General features: G+C 46.6%; 1 protein-coding gene across 1 annotated transcript in view; it reads right to left on the minus strand.

Moving 5' to 3' along the window:
- Window positions 1-21,897, minus strand: part of CAMSAP2 (calmodulin regulated spectrin associated protein family member 2) — a 98,428-nt gene extending 76,531 nt beyond the window's left edge. Inside the window, 1 exon segment of the mRNA XM_070384660.1 lies at window positions 21,749-21,897. Coding sequence (XP_070240761.1) covers window positions 21,749-21,887 — 139 coding nt within the window. The 5' untranslated portion in view covers window positions 21,888-21,897.
- Window positions 21,898-22,925: the final 1,028 nt, after the last annotated feature.

A 22,925-nucleotide genomic window follows, 5' to 3' on the forward strand; every position in this document is an offset into this window, starting at 1 on the left:
GAAGATCTTCATGACCAAGATATTCACGATGATGTGATCACTCAACTAGAGCCAGACATCCTGGAATGTGAAGTCAAGTAGGCCTTAGAAAGCATCACTATGAACAAAGCTAGTGGAGGTGATGGAATTCCAGTTGAGCTATTTCAAATCCTGAAAGATGATGCTGTGAAAGTGCTGCACTCAATATGCCAGCAAATTTGGAAAACTCAGCAGTGGCCACAGGACTGGAAAAGGTCAGTTTTCATTCCAATCCCAAAGAAAGGCAATGCTAAAGAACTCAACTACCGCACAATTGCACTCATCTCACACGCTAGTAAAGTAATGCTCAAAATGCTCCAAGCCAGGCTTCAACAGTTATGTGAACCGTGAACTTCCAGATGTTCAAGCTGGTTTTAGAAAAGGCAGAGTAACCAGAGATCAAATTGCCAACATCTACTGGATCATCGAAAAAGCAAGAGGAGTTTCAGAAAAAACATCTTTTTCTGCTTTAATGACTATTGCAAAGCCTCTGTGTGGATCATAACAAACTGAGGAGAATTCTGAAAGAGATGGGAATACCAGACCACCTGACCTGCCTCCTGAGAAATCTGTATGCAGGTCAGGAAGCACCACTTAGAACTGGACATAGAACAACAGACTGGTTCCAAATAGGAAAAGGAGCACGTCAAGGCTGTATATTGTCACCCTGCTTATTTAACTTCTATGCAGAGTACATCATGAGAAACGCTGGGCTGGAAGAAGCACAAGCTGGAATCAAGATTGCCGGAAGAAATATCAATAACCTCAGATATGCAGATGACATCACCCTTATGGCAGAAAGTGAAGAGGAACTAAAAACCCTCTTGATGAAAGTGAAAGAGGAGAGTGAAAAAGTTGGCTTAAAACTCAACATTCAGAAAACTAAGATCGTGGCATCCAGTCCCATCATTTCATGGCAAATAGATGGAGAAACAGTGGAAACAGTGACAGACTTTATTTTTGGGGGCTCCAAAATCAGTACAGATGGTGATTGCAGCCATGAAATTAAAAGATGCTTGCTCCTTAGAAGAAAAGTTATGATCAACCTAGCTGCTGCTGCTGCTAAGTCACTTCAGTCGTGTCCAACCCTGTGAGACCCCATAGACGGCAGCCCACCAGGCTCCCCCATCCCTGGGATTCTCCAGGCAAGAACACTGGAGTGGGTTGCTATTTCCTTCTCCAATGCATATTAAAAAGCACAGACATTACTTTGCCAACACAGGTCCGTCTAGTCAAAGCTATGGTTTTTCCAGTAGTCATATATGGATGTGAGAGTTGGACTATAAAGAAAGCTGAGTGCCAAAGAATTGATGCTTTTGAACTGTGGTGTTGGAGAAGACTCTTGAGAGTCCCTTGGACTGCAAGGAGATCCAACCAGTCCATCCTGAAGGACATTAGCCTTGAATATTCATTGGAAGGACTGATGCTGAAGCTGAAACTCCAATATTTTGGCCACCTGATGTGAAGAGCTGACTCACTGGAAAAGACCCTGATGCTGGGAAAAACTGAAGGCGGGAGGAGAAGGGGACGAGAGAGGATGAGATGGCTGGATGGCATCATTGACTCAATGAACATGAGTTTGGGTAAACTCCGGGAGTTGGTGATGGACAGGGAGGCCTGGTGTGCTGCAGTCTATGGGGTCGCAAAGAGTCAGACACGACTGAGCTACTGAACTGAACAAGGAACTGCAAACAGTTTTATAGAGGAAAGTGACCCATTATGACTGATGTCTGGGGACAGTTAATCTAGTATTCAATACTGATGGTGATAAAAATCAGAGACAGAAGTCTGCAGACACTAGGAAATGACACGGGAAGGAGGCAGGGCAGCAACGCCAACAGGAAGGGAAGGACAGGGACAAAGCCTGAGGGCCCAGGCACAGAGCAGAGAGAAGGGGCCAGACGGCACCCAGAGGTGATCAAGGCAAGAGGCACATCACTAACAGAGGAAGGGAAACCAGAGGTAGCATCTGCTCCAGAAGCAGGACCGTGACCTTAGCTCCAGACATGCTGAGTTTGGAACAACAGCAAAAATACCCAAGTGGAAATATGGGAAAGGCAACTGGGGATACTGGACTGTGGAAAGAGGTCAAGAGTAGCTGGACCAATTTGGGATTTTGGAGACATCTAAAAATATCATCCTCATTTAATAATTGAAAACTCTTCCCTTCCTTCAGAGCCGCATTAACCAGCTGTGAGCCAGCCTTAAACCTGACAGACTCTGCAGGGCGATGGTAAGCTCTGTCATAAACTACAGGATGCAGGGTCAGTGTTCATTTCAATTCCTGTATCCCAGGAACTAAACGGAAGCTACTAGTAGAACAAATTTAAAAGTGAAATCATTTAAGATTATTATAAAATGTATACATGATAGATTTTTTTTCTACAACAATGAAAACTGACCATTACAGGTGACTTGCTACCTAAACACCAGTTGTGCAAACTGACTGCTTGCCATCAGTTTACAAACTTCACCACACTGTACATCCAATTACATTTACATACTGCATTCACATCCTTCCCCACCCATGAGCTTTATTACAACCTGGTGAAACTGTCAAACCAGACAATATACAGATAAATATTAGGACCGTGTTAACAACAAAAGAATGGGAAAGATTAGAGATCTCGTCAAGAAAATTAGAGATACCAAAGGAACATTTCATGCAAAAATGGGCTCGATAAAGGACAGAAATGGTAGGGACCTAACAGAAGCAGAAGATATTAAGAAGAGGTGGCAAGAATACACAGAAGAACTGTACAAAAAAGATCTTCATGACCAAGATATTCACGATGATGTGATCACTCAACTAGAGCCAGACATCCTGGAATGTGAAGTCAAGTAGGCCTTAGAAAGCATCACTATGAACAAAGCTAGTGGAGGTGATGGAATTCCAGTTGAGCTATTTCAAATCCTGAAAGATGATGCTGTGAAAGTGCTGCACTCAATATGCCAGCAAATTTGGAAAACTCAGCAGTGGCCACAGGACTGGAAAAGGTCAGTTTTCATTCCAATCCCAAAGAAAGGCAATGCTAAAGAATGCTCAAACTACCGCACAATTGCACTCATCTCACACGCTAGTAAAGTAATGCTCAAAATTCTCCAAGCCAGGCTTCAGCAGTACGTGAACCGTGAACTTCCTGATGTTCAAGCTGGTTTTAGAAAAGGCAGAGGAACCAGAGATCAAATTGCCAACATCCGCTGGATCATCAAAAAAGCAAGAGAGTTCCAGAGAAACATCTATTTCTGCTTTATTGACTATGCCAAAGCCTTTGACTGTGTGGATCACAATAAACCGTGGAAAATTCTGAAAGAGATGGGAATACCAGACCACCTGACCTGCCTCTTGAGAAACCTATATGCAGGTCAGGAAGCACCAGTTAGAACTGGACATGGAACAACAGACTGGTTCCAAATAGGAAAAGGAGTACGTCAAGGCTGTATATTGTCACCCTGCTTATTTAACTTCTATGCAGAGTACATCATGAGAAACGCTGGGCTGGAAGAAACACAAGCTGGAATCAAGATTGCCGGGAGAAATATCAATAACCTCAGATATGCAGATGACACCACCCTTATGGCAGAAAGTGAAGAGGAACTAAAAAGCCTCTTGATGAAAGTGAAAGAGGAGAGTGAAAAAGTTGGCTTAAATCTCAACATTCAGGAAACTAAGATCATGGCATCTGGTCCCATGACTTCATGGGAAACAGATGGGGAAACAGTGGAAACAGTGTCAGACTTTATTTTGGGGGGCTCCAAAATCACTGCAGATGGTTACTGCAGCCATGAAATTAAAAGACGCTTACTCCTTGAAAGGAAAGTTATGACCAACCTAGATAGCATATTCAAAAGCAGAGACATTACTTTGCCAACAAAGGTCCATGTGGTCAAGGCTATGGTTTTTCCGGTGGTCATGTATGGATGTGAGAGGTGGACTGTGAAGAAAGCTGAGCACCGAAGAATTGATGCTTTTGAACTGTGGTTTTGGAGAAGACTCTTTAGAGTCCCTTGGACTGCAAGGAGATCCAACCAGTCCATTCTGATGGAGATCAGTCCTGGGTGTTCTTTGGAAGGAATGATGCTAAACCTGAAACTCTAGTACTTTGGCCACCTCATGCGAAGAGTTGACTCGCTGGGAGGGAATGGAGGCAGGAGGAGAAGGGGATGACAGAGGATGAGATGGCTGGATGGCATCACTGACTGGATGGACGTGAGTTTGAGTGAACTCTAGGAGTTCGTGATGGACAAGGAGGCCTGGCGTGCTGCAACTCATGGGGTCGAAAAGAGTCAGACACAACTGAGTGACTGAACTGTACTGAACTGAATACTCAATAAGGGCTTTTATATGCAAGCCCTGTCATAAACATGCATTCTGTCTTTCAATACGAACAATCCTCGTCCCTATTTTACACATAAGTAACTCAAGAAAGGCACTGTGCCACAGGCACACAGCTGATAAATGCAGTCTTAACTCTAAACTATGTAGCTACACAGATTCAAAAATAACGACGTCTGCCAGGATCACCAAACTGGAAGGTAGAAGAGGACAGCTTAGGGGTTATTTTCATTGTGCTATGATGTACCCACAAATCTAAGTTATGAAAGTGCAAGTTTCAAAAAACTTCAATGCAAGGAAAAGGGAAAGGAGCAATAGCAAGCCTCAGACTGTTTTAAGAACATGACAAAACCGATCGTTCCATCCCTAAAGGACGTAGAACTGCACACCGAGTACTGTAAAGTAGGTCACTTTCAAGAACAAGACTTCAAGAACTGCATATGCTGAAAAGACAACGTCGAAAATGTCTATCATTTTGCAAACAGTACAAAACTGTCGTTCCTTAAAACAACAGTTTGGAGTTGTATCACATTTTAAAACAAATGAACTGAAACTGCGTATTAGAAAATAAATAGGCAAAATCAAAGATAAGAAGTTTCACCCTCCCCCTCATCTCCAGAGTCCAAGAAGATAAGAAATTAATACTTGAGAAAACTGAAACTCCACTCCCAGAATTGCAAAGGGGAAGAGACAAGTTTTTCTTGAGTACCAGGACTTAAGCGAAAACCTACCACGCTCATGTTACTATAAATAAATTCTGGCTAGAGCAGGGCTTTGAAACTCACCACCACCTGAGAGGCCTGGGCACCGGCAGAGAGCACAGCAAGGGTCTTGCTCAGGGCCCTTCCCCACAGAGCTGAGTCAGCACTAGTAACCGCTGCACCCACACACCAGCAAGCGACTCAGATCTCCTTAAACAGTGGCTGCTTGGGTGGTATGCTGCTGCTGCTGCTGCCGAGTCGCTTCAGTCGTGTCCGACTCTGTGCGACTCTCAGCCCACCAGGCCCCGCCATCCCTGGGATTCTCCAGGCAAGAGGACTGGAGTAGGGTGCCATTGCCTTCTCCCTAGGGGAGTGCATTTCAGAAATGTCACTACTTAGCCAGGGGAATGCTGCCTTAATTTCCAAATCTAAAAACTGTGTCTAAGACAATTACTAAGACAGAATTTGTGAGTATCAAAAACTCCAAGTGAAAGTAAACCCTAGACCCTGAACTCTAAATTAACCAAAAGACAAAAAAATGATCAGTAATATTAAAAAAAAAAATCCCTAGTATCAGTAATCAAAGATTAAGTTACAAAGAGTCCGCCTATCAAAATGACGAATCGTTGCTAAACCCACTATTGCCAAGGAGGGACTCACCCAGGCCCAGGTCTCTTACTCCCACAACTCACACCGCAGCAGCTCAGTGCCGGATGCACCTGGAGCATGCAATGGACGTCTGATGGTTCAAAACGTTACTTTGTAAAATTTTAGTCATTGGCCTTGTTCTAAAGATACGCGCAGATTTCAAATTTCCCCTCAAGCCCCAGATTCTGCACTAGCAATCCCAATTTACTCCTTGCCTCTGCTTTGAAAGCCCTGAGAATTCCCTCTAGGCCACCTGACTTCTGCAGCGGCATTCCCTCTTAAAACCTGAGTCGTTTTCAGTTATCCTAATTCACCAGCAGCAGGAGGCAGAATGGCAGAGTGGGGAAGGCTGGCGCTCTGGAGCCCTGTCTTACTTGACGGGGGCCCCTGAGTGCGGTCATCCCCTCCCCGAGTTGAGGCCGCCTCCCGCTGCCCACATGTGTCAGGTGTCTGCCTCCCCGGCTCTGGACCTCAACCTCTGCCCCTCCGGGCCGGCTGGCGGGCCACAGACACTGAGTCTTTGGGCTTCACGCCACCCAGTTGGCCCTCATCCTCCCACGGGAGCTGTGAGCCATCATCCCCAGACCCCCCTTCCCATCGGTCAACCTGTTCTCATGACTGCTGTCCCATGATATCGGGTCTGCTATTCCCTCCACACCGCAGCCTCTAGGAGAGCAGGCCCTTCCCCATCCTTGGCATCAGCACCCAGAAGGGTGCTTGGAGCACAGCACGGGCAGGGGGCTCCCCGTCTCTCCACGCAGCACCCCAGGTGTGAAGTCCCCACCCACCCCTCCCACTGCCCTGAGAGACACAAGGGCCTCTTCCAAGCTGCAGATCCTCACCAGCCTCCAGGACGCAGGGAACCTCAACCCCAAGACCAGAGCCAGGTTCCTGGGCAACAGGGGAAGTAACGCACATGGCGAGGGGAATGTGAGGGCAAGCTCCGTGGAGCTGGCCTCAGATGGGAAGTGTCAGCATGAGCACATGCATGACACGCACCTGTGACGGCGACAGAGCGCCCGAGCCTCAGGTCACGTCTGCCGAACCCCAGAAGCAGCAAGAGCGCGCCTTCATCCTGGTCTCTAAGACCCTCCCACGAAAGCAACCAGGACTCCTCAAGAAATGGCTGCTTCCTCCCGAGCTGGAACAGCAAAGTACACGCTCAGCTAAGAATGCATGCGCGCGCATGCCAAGAAGTATCAGAGCCAACAAATGAGGGGACTGTGTCAGCTCGCAGGACTCCGCTGGAAGGAGATTCCAATCAGCCAAACCTAAGACAATCTGAACATCAAATAAATAATGACAACAGACGACTATAACCCACTTGAATAAACAAGAATGTCCATCCTGTTGTAAGCAAATAAATGAGTAAGTGTGTGAAAGAAAAAGAAGGGAAAACTCTTCCTTGTAGCAGAATACCAACTAAAAATGGGATACAGTAAATAGGGTAATAACTGACTCAAGCAAGAATCACTGTGGGTGCTAAGTCAGTGGGCCAAAGTTTGATGAACAGGATGTTTCAAATTATCTCCCCGCAAATTGCTTCTTAATTAAAAATGGAAAACAATAATTTCACAGTGGAGAAAAGTAGCAGATACCACCTGAAGCAAGAGATCAAAGTCTGGAGTTGCCTGGTGGCACAGTGGATAAGAACCCACTTGCCAATGCAGGGGACACGGGTTCGATCCCTGGTCTGGGAAGATTCCACACACTGAGGAGGAATCACTAAGCCCTGCACCACAACTCCTGAAGCCTGCACGCTCCAGGGCCCTCGAGACACAACCACTGAGCCCACGTACTACAGCTACTGAAGCTCGTGCAGCGAGAGCCCGTGCTCCACAACGAGAGAAGCACTGTGACTAGAGTGCCCACATGCAGCAACAAAGACCCAGCGTGATCAAAAAGAAACAATTTTTTTAAAAGAAAGAGATTAAAGTCCACCTCACCAACCGAATGCACACCGTGTGCCTATGACACGACCACTGGAGACACAGCACCCTCCTGTGGGCATCCTGCCCGACCTGCTTAACTTGACTCTATCACGAAGACACGCTGACAGATCCAAATCGAGGGACCTTCTGTAAAATAAGTGGCCTACAGTTTTTCTAAGATAAAAACACATTTTAATAAAGGAAACAAATGGGCACTGCAGGCTCAGACAGTCCGGGGGTGCTGAGAGCTGGGACTTCCCACGTCTACCCCGCCCCCAGCCGTCTTATCCTGGGAGCACAGAGGGTGGGGGACCAGAGTGCGGGGCTGCCCAGCGGTTTCCCTCAGGTGCCTCCTGGGTGTCTTGGCCCAGGACCCCAGGAAGGTAGGGCAGGTGCCAGGCAGGGGGCACCAAAGTGCACCTGCCACCGGAGAGACAGGGAATAGAGAAGGGGCGGTGGAGGGGGTGCAGGGAAGGAGGGAGGGGAAAGAGAGGAGACATCAGAGGACAAGAGGGAAGAAAGCCAAAGACAACGGGCTGGCAGCAGGTGCCGGGAGGGGTGCAGGGAAGCGTCTCAGCTCCCGGGTTTCCATCGCCTCTTGTCCGGGGCAAGGTTCTGTGCACTGGTCCTTCTTACTGCCTGGGGCTCCTGCTGGGACACTGCCAGCGGCCAGACCCCGTCATGGGCGGCAGAGGACCAGGGGGCAGGGGGTGGCCCTGCAGGGACCAGCCTCCTCGTGCAAAGATACAGCACCTGAGGCAGGGACCTGGCGCCCAGCCCCGCACGCAGCAGGGTGTGCAGGCTTCACCACGCCAGCACCGTGAAGACGAGGACAGACAACAAGCCACCCAGGTTACAGAGCTGACGGAGACAAGCCAGTTAAACTCGGCGCATGATCCCGGGCGGCTCTGCGAAGAGAAGAGAGTGGCAACAAAGGACACGAAGACAATGGTAAAGTTGAACTCCGGATTAGATGATGTAACGGCAAGCTAAATTTCCCGATTCTTAAGATTTTCAGATTATCTGAGACTTACTGTTCATCTTAGGAGACAGCCTGAAGCATTTAGGGGTAGAGGATACAGTGTCTCTAATTCATTAGATGCTTACTCCTTGGAAGGAAAGTTATGACCAACCTAGATAGCATATTCAAAAGCAGAGACATTACCTTGCCAACAAAGGTCCGTCTAGTCAAGGCTATGGTTTTTCCCTTGGTCATGTATGGATGTGAGAGTTGGACTGTGAAGAAGGCTGAGTGCCAAAGAATTGATGCTTTTGAACTGTGGTGTTGGAGAAGACTCTTGAGAGTCCCATGGACTGCAAGGAGATCCAACAAGTCCATTCTGAAGGAGATCAGCCCTGGGATTTCTTTGGAAGGAATGATGCAAAAGCTGAAACTCCAGTACTTTGGCCACCTCATGCGAAGAGTTGACTCACTGGAAAAGACTCAGATGCTGGGAGGGATTGGGGGAAGGAGGAGAAGGGGACGACAGAGGATGAGATGGCTGGATGGCATCACTGACTCGATGGACGTGAGTCTCAGTGAACTCCGGGAGTTGGTGATGGACAGGGAGGCCTGGTGTGCTGCGATTCATGGGGTCGAAAAGAGTCGGACATGACTGAGCGACTGATCTGATCTGATGTATATATACATACATACACGTGTACTTGTGTCAGGGAAAGGGAAAGAATCATAGAACAAACGGGACAGAAGGTCAACAACTGATAACTCTGGGTGACGGGTATTGGGGAACTCCTACTATTTTTAGACATTTGACATTATGCTGAGAAAAGTCATGAAACCTCCAAACGCCCCAATCAGTCTTCTCCCAGTGTCCTCACATCACAGACCCACAGCACCTTCCAAGTGCACAAGCCTGGGGCCTGGGCGTCATCACTGCCGCCTCCCAGTCCCTCAAGCCCCAGATCAGACCCATCACCACGCCCAACCCAAAGCCCTCCCTTCTCACAGTCTCAACGCACACCTCCCAGTCCCGCTCTCAGGACTCTGCATCTGAACTACAACACAGTTGTAGTCACAGTTCGAAAGCGTCAATTTTTTGGTACTCAGCATCAGTTCTCTCCGACATTTGTCTCTGCAATGTTCACTCTTGCCCTGCTCCAAGCCATTCTCTACTGTAGCCAGAGTCTGCTTCTTTCCCGTGGGCAAACTTGATCAGGTGACACACCACACCAAGCCTCAGGGCTTTCGATGATGTCCAATTTCTTCAAGGACTCAGTGCCTTCCTCTGACCCCCAGGAAAGTGGCCTAGGCTTGCCTGCATCCCTGGATCACACAGTGCCTCTGCTGGCCACGCAGCCTCGGGACCACGCTCCTGTCCCCTGCACAGCCTCTGACACCCTGGTCACCACAGCTCAAAGTGCTCTTTCTCCCTACTCTTCACTCCCTTCCAGATTCTCAGGGGCCACTGACCCATCACTTTGGTCCAATTTCCCCTCAGTAAGCGGCAAAAACAGAGCAGTTTTCCTGTCTCTCCTTTACCTTAGAAAATGCACTTTTACTTCAAAGACTATTCGGTTCTACTAAAAAAAATGCATAGGTTTGTAAGATAGATGCGAAAACTTTAAAGATATTTGAAGTATAGGTAACTACTAGGAAATAAAAAGTCTGTTAGCCATAGACAGAACTCAAGGAATGTATCGCGTAAAGGTAAGTGGTGAGCAGCATATGCACACAGAAAGGCAATGCTGTTGTTCAGTCGCTCAGTCGTGTCCGATGCTTTCCGACCCTGTGGACTACAGCACACTAGGCTTCCCTGTCCTTCACTGCCTCCCTGAGTTTGCTCAAACTCATGCCCATCGAGTCAGTGATGCCATCCAACCATCTCATCCCTCTGCCGCCCTCTTCTGCCTTCACTTTTTCTCAGCATGAGGGTCTTTTCCAATGAGTCAGGTCTTTGCATCGGGTGGCCAGAGTATTTCATCTTAAGCTTTAGCATCAGTCCTTCCAATGAATATTCAGGACTGATTTGCTTTAGGATTGACTGGTTTGATCTCCTTACTGTCGAAGGGACTGTCAAGAGTCTTCTCCAACACCACAGTTCAAAAGCATCAATTGTTCAGTGCTGAGCCTTCTTTATGGTCCAACTCTCACATCCGTACATGACTACTGCAAAAATTATAGCTTTGAAGTATATGTATTTTGGTCAGCAAAGTGATGTCTCTGCTTTTTAATACGCTGTCTAGGTTTGTCATAGCTTCCCTTCCAAGCAGCAAGTGTCTTTTTTAATTTCATAGCTGCAGTCACCATCCACAGTGATTCTGAAGTCCAAGAAAATAAAGTCTGTCACTGTTTCCACTTTTTCCTCTTCTATTTGCCATGAAGTGATGGGACCATATGCCATGATCTTAGTTTTTTAAATGTTGAGTTTTAAGCCAGCTTTCTCACTTTCCTCTTTCACCCTCATCAAGAGGGTATTTAGTTCCTCTTCACTTTTTGCCATTAAGGTAGTATCATCTGTGTATCTGACGTTTTTGATATTTCTCCCAGAAATCTTGATTTCAGCTCATGATTCACCCAGCCTGGCATTTTGCATGATGTATTCTGCATATAAGTTAAATAAGCAGGGTGACAATATACAGCCTTGACGTACTCCTTTCCCAATTTGGAACCAGTCAGTTGTTCCATGTCTGGTTCTATCTGTTGCTTCTTGAGCCACATACAGGTTTCTCAGGAGGCAGGTAAGGTGGTCTGGTATTCCCAACTTTTTAAGAATTTTCAATGAAGCAGATGTTTTTCTGGAACTCCCTTGCTTTCTCTGTGATCCAACGGATGTTGCCAATTTGATTTCTGGTTCCTCTGTCTCTTCTAAACCCAGCTTGTCCATTTCGAAGTTCTTGGCTCAGGCACTGCTGAAGCCTAGTGTGAGGGATTCTGAGTGCTCTAGCATGTGAAATGTGTGCAACCGTACCATCGTGTGAACGCTCTTTGGCCTCGCCCTTCTTCGGGCCTAAAATGAAAAGTGACCTTCTCCAGTCCTGTGGCCACTGATGAGTTTTCCAAATTTGCTGGCATACTCAGTGCAGTACTTTAACAGCATCATCTTTTAGGATTTTAAATAGCTCAGCTGGAATTCCATAAATATTTATGATAATTAAATATGCATGAGACTAAACAAACAACAGGCAGTGAACACTACATATACACGAACACTTCATAGTCTGAATGCTTAAGTGAGCCACCCATTGGTGATACTCACTCTGGCCTATGCATCCTCTGCCCTAGAGGCATGAGACCCACTCCGATTCAGCAGGCTTCCCGACATGCCTGACGCGTGGGGAAGCTGTGGCAGGCATGCTGTCCCTTGCCTCCCTGACGGAGCGAGCGTGTGGCCTGCGTCACTGTGGGCCTCCGTGTTCCAACCTCGGCTCCGACTGGTGTGAGCACACCATCTGTAGGTGAGGCTGCTATAGCAGAAAGTGGTGGACGAAGCTCAGGACGAAGCACAGGGGGTTCACTTTGTCCTACACGTGTCAACCCACCCCACCTCTCCCCTCACTTCTGTCGACTGATTTAACAAACCATGTGACATAAGCACTCTGACCTGGTTTGTGAGCTTTTCTGCTCCATGACCTTTGGGGTGGGTGCCTGGCAGTGCACTTGGAGGCTAGGGTTCATCGAGGACATTTCCCCCAGGGTACCCAGACACTTAATTCAGGGAAGAATATTCCAAGTAACAAATGAAGAAGTCATGGCAGAAAGAGAAATAACGAGACATTAAGTGCCTCCTGGTGGAAGTACAAAATCTATGAAGCATGCCAAAAAAAAAAAAAAAATCAAACATGAATCCATTTAATTCTCTAAATTTAGCTGTCAGTATATAAGAAATACAGGGGGCCAAAAAAAAAAAGGGAAGAGAGAGAGAGACAAAATTGTAAAGATGGCCCTAATTCGATACTGACTGGAGCAAATGAACTGGAAGACAAAGAGTGAAAACATGAGGGCGAGGTAGAGCGGTGTGATGATGGCGGGACTTCAGTCACACTTAAAAAGGGAGCCCCTCGATAACGGGGGACTCGCGCACCCCAATGCTCATGGCTGCACTACTCACAACGGCCAAGACGTGGAAGCAGCCTAGGTGTCCGCTGACAGAGGAACGGATTAAGAAGATGTGGCAAATATATCCCAGGGAGTATGACTCATCCATAGAAAGGAATGAAATTGTGTCTTTGCAGAGACATGGATGGACCTAGAGACCATCACACAGAGTGAAGTAAGTCAGAAAGAGAAAAATATTGTACTGTAACGCACATATATGGAATCCAGAAAAACGGTACAGGTGAACCTATTTGCAAAGAGAAACAGACACACAGACATAGAGACAAAACAAGGGCACTGACGGGAGGGGAGGGGTGGACGAACGGGGAGACTGGGGTGGACACACACACACTGTGGGTACCACGCATGAAACAGGTAACCACTGAGGCCTGCTGTGAGCACGGGGAGCTCTGCTCAGTGCTCTGTGCATAGCAGGAACCAACGCAGCACTGCCAAGCAACTCAACGCCAATAAAAAAAGAAAGGGAGCCCTGACTTCTGGAGACACTCGTACATTTATTGATGAAATGACTGGATGGCAGGGATTTGCTTCAAAAGACGGGCAAGGGGACAGATAAATCAAGGTTGGCCATGAGCTGTTGACTGTGGAGGTTGGGTAAAGAGTACATGGAAGTTTCCTGCTGATGTATATACCTGAGATCTCCTCTCATTGAGCAGCTTTGTCTGTTTAAAGAGAAAGAAGGGTGTAAGAGAAGAGCAGAGCACTTTCTGTGATGCTGGGAAGAGCCCCGGCCTGTGTAGGACATGAGAGGACCCTGGAGTAGGGGCCATTCCTAAGTAAAAAAAAAAGAAAAATCTCTCTTAACACTCCCCACAATATCATCTTTCCTTCCCTGTGTCCAGCTGACTTCCCACTAAATCTGCCTTCTGTACCTCTGGACTCGTGAATCTATGCCTGTCTCACCTCTTCAAAAAATATGAGGTATCAAAAGTAAAATTTCAAGGACTTACAGTCAAGCCCTCTAAAACCCATAAAAGAAAGTGGAGATAGCTTTAAAAAAAAAAAAAAAAAAAAAGGACAGTTCTGCTATTCAGAACCTGTTAAAATACAAAATTCTACAAAATGCACCAATCAGGGAAAAATGTACAAGTCAGCAATCTCGTAATTTGAATGTCATTTTAAAAAAAAAATGAGAGAGAATGGAAAACAAGAAGTTGAGAGAGAATCTTGAAAGAAGTGGTAAAATGCCAGCAGAAAAAAAGTGAAATCGTCTACTTTGAAGCTTTCCTTTGCTGAGGACAAATGCCATTTCAGATATATTTTATTTCAAGAGCCTAAAGTACTTAAAAATTGTTCGTACTCCCCATTTTAGAGCTAGAAAGTAGTTTGAAGGAGTGAGCTGGGAGTGGGTCTGCTGAACTCCTATGAGGCACAGGCTGCTGCCCACAACAAGGAAGGATCCATCCAGCTGTGCTGCAGCAGGGACCCCTGCCTCACAGTTGTAAATGAAGAAACACAGTATCTACTTAATAGGGTCGTTCTCAGAATTAAAAAAATAATGCGTATAAAATGCTCAGAACTATACCTGACACAAAGTATGTGTTCAATAAACTATAGTGGCTTTCTTAAAAAATCTAACATGCCTAGGATAATTTACTTATCTACTAAATAAATACCAAAGTCCTTAATGTGGCCTCTCGAGCAATCCCACCTTACCTTTCAAGCTGGATCTCCTGCACTCAGCACAGAAGCCCCCTGCAAGCTCAGGTCTCTGTTGCTGCACTGACACCCCCGGCTCTGGGCTCCCTGCCTGCACATGCACGGTGGGCTCCGCCTGCCACGCCTACTCTCCACTTGGCCGGCCCCCCTCCCTGGTCCCCACCATCTCCACTGCCCCGGCTTTCTTCACAGACCGCTGGGAATGCCAGTGCCCTCCACAGCGCCCCCAGCTCCTTCCGTTCTCCAGGGCACTGGCCAGTTACGCAGCTCCAGGATTTCGCCTGAACTCTGCTACGGTTACACACTGACCATACCTCTGTACTAGAGCACAAGCTCTCAGAAGACAGGCCCAGTTTATACACCTGCAGCCTCTGACCCAGCTAAGAAGACCACCACTGGAAAATTTCCCCTTCCAGGGCCTCAGTGTTTTCACACTTTCTTAATTCTCCCCCTAACTTGGATTGCTCTAATTCCGACTTCTCTTCCTCAGCCTCCTCCCCAAACTATTCTCAGTGTTCACTACCCTAGATTCTGTCTCAAATCTTCCCTCCCTCTATGTTTCATCTCCTTCCCAGTTCAATGACACTTCATACACAGAAGATTCCCAAATTGCTATTTTGTAGCCTCGCCTGGTCAACCCTCCTCCATACCCACATTTACAGCTGCCTACCTTATTGGATTTCTCAGATAACATGTTGGCCAACACATTCAGTTCAAGGTTCCCCAGAACAAAGCTGACTTCCCCTTCCCACTGGCCGCTCCCCGCTCAGCCAATGGCACCTGACTCACCCTCTCAGTCTCCGACAGCAAAGCTCAAGTAACCCGGTTCTCCTTACAACCTCAAGTGACCTCGCCCCCTTCCCAGGCATTCCAAATTCAGCCCTTTAGAAACACCAGGGACTAGGTCTCAGCAGTGTTTTTGCTACCTTTGCCTCTTTTCCATTAATCCGACTCCTACCCATACAGGACAGTGGTAGAGAGGGCAGCTGAAAACAGGCACAGAACACACGGTCGTATGCGGGGTGGTGTGGGGCGAGGCCCTGAACCCCTGGGCCTCATTTCCTCATCAGCGACCCTGCACAGCTCCACCTCTCAAGGCTGTTATGAGGACCAAAATGAGATGGAACACAGAAAGAGACTGACACACAGGAAGAACTCAATAAACATTACCGGCGTTTCCATGCTGCCACCTCAGCTCTCACGACCTCATGCCCAGACTCCTGTGAGAACTTCCCAAACCGGCCTCTCTGCTCCAGGCTCCCTTCACCACAGTGCTGGCCACTGAGAGCACAACTTCACACATGCATGAGAGTCGGGTCTCATGCAGGATTTTGACAAAATGTATTGGGATATACAAAGAAGCATAATAAGGAGTATTTATAGTATCAGATAAAAAAAGCATATTAAATAAAAATAGCAGATAAATAGCATATTAAAAAGCAGAGACACCGTCCCAAACAGGATAAACCCAAGGAGAAACACCCCAAGACACATATTAATCAAATTAACAAAGATCAAACACCAAGAACAAATATTAAAAGCAGCAAGGAAAAACAACAAATAACACACAAGAGAATTCCCATAAGGATAACAGCTGATCTTTCAATAGAAACTCTTCAAGCCAGGAGGGAATGGCAAGACATACTTAAAATGATGAAAGAAAATAACCTACAGCCCAGATTATTGTACCCAGCAAGGATCTCATTCAAGTATGAAGGAGAAATCAAAAGCTTTTCAGACAAGCAAAAGCTGAGAGAATTCTGCACCACCAAACCAGCTCTCCAACAAATACTAAAGGATATTCTCTAGACAGGAAACACAAAAATGGTGTATAAACTCAAACCCAAAACAATAAAGTAAATGGCAACGGATCATACTTATTAGTAATTACCTTAAACGTAAATGGGTTGAATGCCCCAACAAAAAGACAAAGACTGGCTGAATGGATACAAAAACAAGACCATTACATATGTTGTCTACAAGAGACCCACCTCAAAACAGGGACACATACAGACTGAAAGTGAAGGGCTGGAAAAAGATTTTCCATGCAAATTGGGACCAAAAGAAAGCAGGAGTCACAATACTCGTATCAGATAAATTAGACTTTAAAACAAAGGCTGTGAAAAGAGACAAAGAAGGTCACCACATAATGATCAAAGGATCAATCCAAGAAGAAGATATAACAATTATAAATATATATCCACCCAACATGGGAGCACTGCAGTATGTAAGACAAATCCTAACAAGTATGAAAGGAGAAATTAACAATAACACAATAATAGTGGGAGACTTTAATACCCCACTCACACTTATGGATAGATCAACTAAACAGAAAATTAACAAGGGAAAAAAAAAAAAAACATGTATCTATAAAACTCACTAAAGCAAAGCACAGTAAAATGAGGTATGGCAATAAAAGGCGTTAAATTTATCAAATAAAAAAAAATAATAAAGTGCTGAAAAATTAAAGCTGTCAAAAAAAAAACAACAAAGTAGGGGCAGTATTCTTTAACAATGACAATATCATAAAAAAACAAAGAAAGGCTGTAAAAGTGTTCCAGATTAAAAGAGACTTTATCAACATGACAATGAAATGCAATATCTGATCCTGGACTAGATCTTGTACTAGAAGGAAAAAGTGCTAAAAAAGGACACTGAGGGTCAGTTAACAGTATTAGAATACAGACAGTAGATTTAATAAAAGTATTTTATCCATGTTAAATTACTGAAGTTGACAACTGTACTATTACAGTTATTAACCGAATATCCCTATTCTTAGGAAATTCAGAAATATGTACTGAAGTATGTGGGATACTTCATGGGAATAAAAACCATGATATCTGCAGCAGGCCTTCCAAGAGTTTAGAAAAAACTTTTTGGGTGGGGAGCAGACAAATAATAAAGAAATGGGGTGAAATGATAAGAACAAGTGAAAAATCTGGGCAGAGGTTATATGGATATTATTTGTATTGTTGCTTGACATTAAAAATTAAAAATGCAAAAAAAAAAAAAAAAAAAAGAAACCACAGCAGAGACAAAAAAAAAAAAATCAGCATACACAAAAGTAGAGATAGTATAATGAACCCCATATATCATTACCAAGTTTCAGTGATTGTAAACATTTTGTCCATCTTAAAAAAAAAAAAAAAAAAAAAAAAAATAATAAAATAAAATATATAAATTACCAAAAAAAAAAAAAAAAATAAAATAAAAGCAGAGACATTACTTTGCCAACAAAGGTCCATCTAGTCAATGGACCATCTATGATTTTTCCAGTAGTAACGTATGGATGTGAGATTTGGACCATAAAGAAAGCTGAGCGCAAAAGAATTGATGTGTTTGAACTGTGATGTTGGAGAAGACTCTTGAGAGTCCCTTCGACTGCAAGGAGATCCAACCAGTCAATCCTAAAGGAAATCAGCCCTGAATTTTCACTGGAAGGACTGATGCTGAATCTACAATACTTTGGCCACCTGATGCAAAGAACTGACTCATTAGAAAAGACCCTGATGCTGGGAAAGATTGAAGGCAGGAGGAGAAGGGGACGACAGGATGAGATGGTTGGATGGCATCACCAACTCAATGGACATGAGTTTGGGCAAGCTCCGGGAGTTGGTGAGGCCTGGCGTTGCTGCAGTCCATGGGGTCACAAAGAGTTGGACGTGAATAAGCAACTGAACTAAACTGATAATAGCAGAGGGGCTTCCCAGGTGGCATTAGTGGTAAAGAACCTGGCTGTCAATGAAAGAGACCTAAGAGATGCAGGTTCGACCCCTGGGTCAGGAAGAGGGCATGGCAACCCATTCCGGTATTCTTGCCTGGAGAATCCCATAGACAGAGGAGCCTGGTGGGCTACAGTCCATGGGGTCACAAAGAGTTGGACATGACTGAAGTGACTTAGCACACACACATAAGAGCAGATGATTTTATACTCTGCTATATATATATTCTGTAGTTCATACCACACACTACATGGTACGAAAGGGAGGAAGACAGTTGATGAGGTTGAAACGATAAAGCAACACCAGGAAGTGGGTCTCAAGTGCTAAGTGAAGAACAAATGCTGGCAATTCCCGGGTGGTCCAGTGGTTAGGACTCTAGTGTTAGGGTAAAGAAGAGGCATTTTCACTGCCATTGCCCAGGTTACACGATCAAGAAAAAAGAACTCCAAATGTGAGAACTTTGCGAACTTAAAGCAAAATTATACCATTGCATAAATGGGTGAAGCTATTCAAATACACCAGACACAGCACAGTTCAACTTTCCCTTCTGCAATTTGCTTAAAGTAATTAGAGCATCTTACCTGTTTACTAAAATTCACCTAAACAAACTTGTTCTTCATTTGATCGAAGTTGTATCTGCCTCCTCCCACAAAATAAACTATTAAGATTTGGGTTATTTGGAACATTTTCAGTGTAAAGAAAAAGAGTATGATTTCAATCTCAAATTAAGTAAATACTCCATCTGCTTTCTAGGTATTACAATGCCAGTGCTTTATTTATTTTTAAAGTTCAATAACTTCATTCTATGCCCACAATTGATTTCCAGCTATCATCTTAAATGAGTTTTCTGATATATAGCTCTAAAATTTAATATGTCAAAAGTTAGAAAGTTTCTCACAGAAAAAGACTAAATCAGGACCTGAGAATCCTACATGCTATCATTAAAGAAGGAATGTTCATAAGTCATAACTTAAAAGGGACCTAGTGTTTTGAATGATTCACTGAATACCACTAGGCAATACCTCTGAAATATGCTGTCTACTAACACCTGTCATAAAACAGTGTCTGCAGCAAATGCAGAAAATTATATCCAAAGAAATGAAACCTTACCTTTTTTCTACTCACCCCATATAAATTTATACTTTGAAAGACTGTTGAATAAGAATAAACAAAACGTACATACATAACCCTCATAATAATACACTGATTTCTCCTCACTAAGGGACTTTCTCATGGTGTTTTTAAGCTTGTTTTTCATTCCATTTTGAATATGACTTTTATCCATGCCAATCGCTGCCAAGACAAATATAAGTGCCAACGTCATTCATCTAAACCATCTGAGAGTAATATCTGCCGTTATTTAAAGAAAACAAATAAGTAAATAAGACTTTCAACGTGTACTATATGGACATTTTGCACACCTGGCAGATAAGAGGCTTACTCTGCAAAGTGGCGGAAGGAGGAAAGGCTTGCAGGACCTGCCAGATGTTTAATCTTGAGCGAACGGGTCTGAGCTCGTTCCCTCATCTGTGAAACGAGAACACTATCCTTCTAGAGGGATGCTGTGGGACTTACAGAGCAGTGTGTTTGAAGCATCAGACACAGAAGAGGTGTGCCTGCTCGACCCACACCCAACCCTTTAGAGTCAGACACTCAAGTCAAAGCTTATGCCTGCCCTTACTCAAAGTGTGACCATGGGGAAGCTGTTTAACCTCTCTCTCCACTGGGGACCTTGCATTTTTAGATGAGGAGCAGGCTACCTACATCACAGAGCTGCTGTGGGCCCTGAGTGTACAACAGAACGCACAGCATCTCACACACCTCCTGCACACAACACATTCCACGGGTGCTCTGCTTCTTCCTCTTCTCTTCTCCTCCAAGCAGGTTCAACGCCTGCTCCTCAAGAGGTCCAGGATCTAGTAAACCTGCCTGACATGCACCCAGAGAGCAGGCCTTTTTCTGGTCAGGAATCCTCATGAATCCAGGGCAACATGGACAGCTGTTCTACAAGATTCTTCCCAGTTTCAGGAGGAAAGAAAATATTTTTGCTATCCCCTCTGCATTCCATTTTGTACACACCGCTTTTCCACAGCGGTGGAAATATAAATTTCTCTTTCTCCATCTTTTCTAAACACTTAGATAGCTTCCATTTCTCCTCTAAATGGGTATTAGCTTCAGGAAACAAAAATACTCTAACACTTTGTGTTTCCTCCCAGGTGTTACTCTACACATTCAGTTTCAACAAAATCTCTAAGATCTAAATTATTTCAAAGTAAATTTTTTATTATATTTACTCCTGATGCCAGTTTTAAAACCTTTAAAGTCTTTCTACTTCAATACAAAGCATTAGAATTCAAATAAAACAAAAGCTGTCATAAACATCAAATCCCGGTAAGATGAAGTTTCCCTCAAAAGTAATTTAAATAATTTTCTAAACGCTGAGATTCATTCGCTAGTTAACTAAATATGCAGTCCTGCTAGTCGCCTGTGTATGTATTCAGCTGTGTATGTTTGAACAGTTAAGAATGAATTAAACCATTTACCCACATATTTTCATGATCCTAAAACTGGAAATAAGCCATCCTCTTCCCCTCAAAAAAAACAAAAAAACAAAAACCTGTATTTAACATCTGGAGAAAAGTCTGTATATTAAGAAACTTTTCAAAAGATATTTTACATATCCAAAATTTATTAACTAGGGCACAGAAATCTTACAGAATGACTCAAAGCTATCAGACGACACCACCTTCATGGAAAAATCTCCGAGTGAAAAGCTATATCTTTCAGAGCTCCACAACAGGGGCTCCTAAAGCACCAGCCAAGGAATTACACAGGAGGCCCTTTTCCTGTTATTTTGCAAAGACTGGGTTAAGGCGGGAGTGTCTGACTTCCACTGCGCTATACAGTTTGTGTCAACAGCACATGCCCTCAAAAAACTCTATTAAAAAAAAATTCTTTTTAAATCCCACAGTAGGGAGTTGTTGTTTCTTTTAATTTATGAAACCAAAATGTTTGGGAAAAGGAATGTGTCTGAACACGAAATGAAAACAGTACGTGACAGTCAGCAAGCTAAATACTGGGTTTAAATAACTGGTCTAACAGAGCCTGGACCGTGTACGGAGGACACAGGCTTAAAGAAGGACCACAAAAACTAAAAACCTGCACTCGGCCGGGCCCGCCGTACAGCCCACGGAGCCTGACTCGCAGCCATGGTTACAAATGTCAGAATCAATGTAGTCTGTGCGCCAAGCCACCTCCTTCCAATAATAACGAAACCAACTCAGATTTCTCGGCGCTGTAATCACAGCTATGACTGCGGGGGAAATGAATGCAGCACAATGAGGAAAATACCACAAATTAAAACCACCTCGTGTAAAAACGTGACAAAATTGGTCACTGGCGAGGGGGGGGGGGCACAACAAACACCCACTTCTGCTATCCAATAAAAGAAATCTGGCGCATCCCACCTGCCCAAACCGGAGGCTCTTGACTGAAGAGCAAGCCCGCGCTACCCCCCCTTTCTCCTCCTCGCATCGCCCATCGCGTCCCCGAGCCTGTGCGCCGAGCCAGGCGGGGAGGGGGGGACCAGAGGACGGAAACAAAACCTGGATGCGCGCAGCTGCGGGGGAGGGAGGCATGGGGCGGCCACCGCCTACCTGTCCCGAAGGCCTTGGCCACCAGCCAGGCCAGATTGCAGGCGATTTTGGCTCTGGAGAAGTCGTAGTGGTCGAAGGGCTTGATGGCCGGAACAATGAACGTCCTCCTCCCGTCCCGGGGGTCCGCGGCATCCCCCATCCTCACGCGCTCCGGGCGCCGGCCCACCCTTCACATGGCGCGGCCGGCCGCGGGGCCGGGGGGTCGGGGTCCCGGCCGAAGTCCCCGGGCCCCTCAGAGCATCGGGCAGGCCCCGCGCCCGGCCCGGGGCGAGGCGACGCCGCGTCCGGCCGCCCCGCGACCCTCCCGCGAACGCGCGTGCGGGCGCCTCCCCTTTGTCTCGGCGCGGCGGGGCCCGGGCGCGGCGGGGGCGTCCTCAGCGGTCACGTCGCGGGGGCCGTCCAGCCATCGCGCCGCCCTCCGCGCACGGCCCGCCGAGGGGCGCCCCGCCGGTCGGAGCCCCGGGGCCTCGCCGGAGCGACGCGATCGGGGGAGTCGGGCGGCCGCCGCCCGGCGCTGACGGAGCCGAGAACGTCAAAGTCCCTGCGGCGCCGGCAGTCGCCCCTCGTCGCGCTCGCCCTCCGCCGCCGCGCGGACGCCGTCAGCCCGCCGCTCGGGCCCCGCCCGGCCAGCCCCGGCCCGCGCTCCGCCTGCGGCCGCCCGCGCGCTCGCCGCCTCAGCCGCCGCCGCTGCGGTTTTTTCCGGCTGCCGCACTGAGACCGCGCGGCGGCGCCGTCTGCGCATGCGCCCTCGCGCGGCCCGCCCCGCCCGCCGCCCGGCCGGGTCCCGGCGACCCGCGGAGCATGCGCGGTGGGCGCGGCCGCGCGGCGGGCTTCGCCAGTGCGCGTCCAGGCGTCCGGGCCCGGCGCGCGGCGGCCGCTGGCCCTGCTGGCGCGGGAGGGGGGAAGCGGGGATGCGGGCCTGGCTGGGGCTTTCGGGCTTTCGCGAGCCGGTGCTGAGGCACAGAGAGCTGATGTTTATTGAAGTACTTGTTCGGGGACGCACACTTTGCGTCCCGTCTCGTCCTCGAGGTGACCCTGGGGGTGGGTGTCATCGCTGGCGGGCCGCAAAGGTACAGAGCTCAAGTGGGGTGACTGGGCGCTTGACCCGGGTCGAGGCCTCGGGTCTCTCCGCTTCAGCGGCCTCCCTCGGAGGGGCGCAGCCTCGGCGCGTCAGGAC

This window comes from Bos mutus, chromosome 16 (assembly GCF_027580195.1).
Source record: "Bos mutus isolate GX-2022 chromosome 16, NWIPB_WYAK_1.1, whole genome shotgun sequence".
NCBI classification, from domain to species: domain Eukaryota; kingdom Metazoa; phylum Chordata; class Mammalia; order Artiodactyla; family Bovidae; genus Bos; species Bos mutus.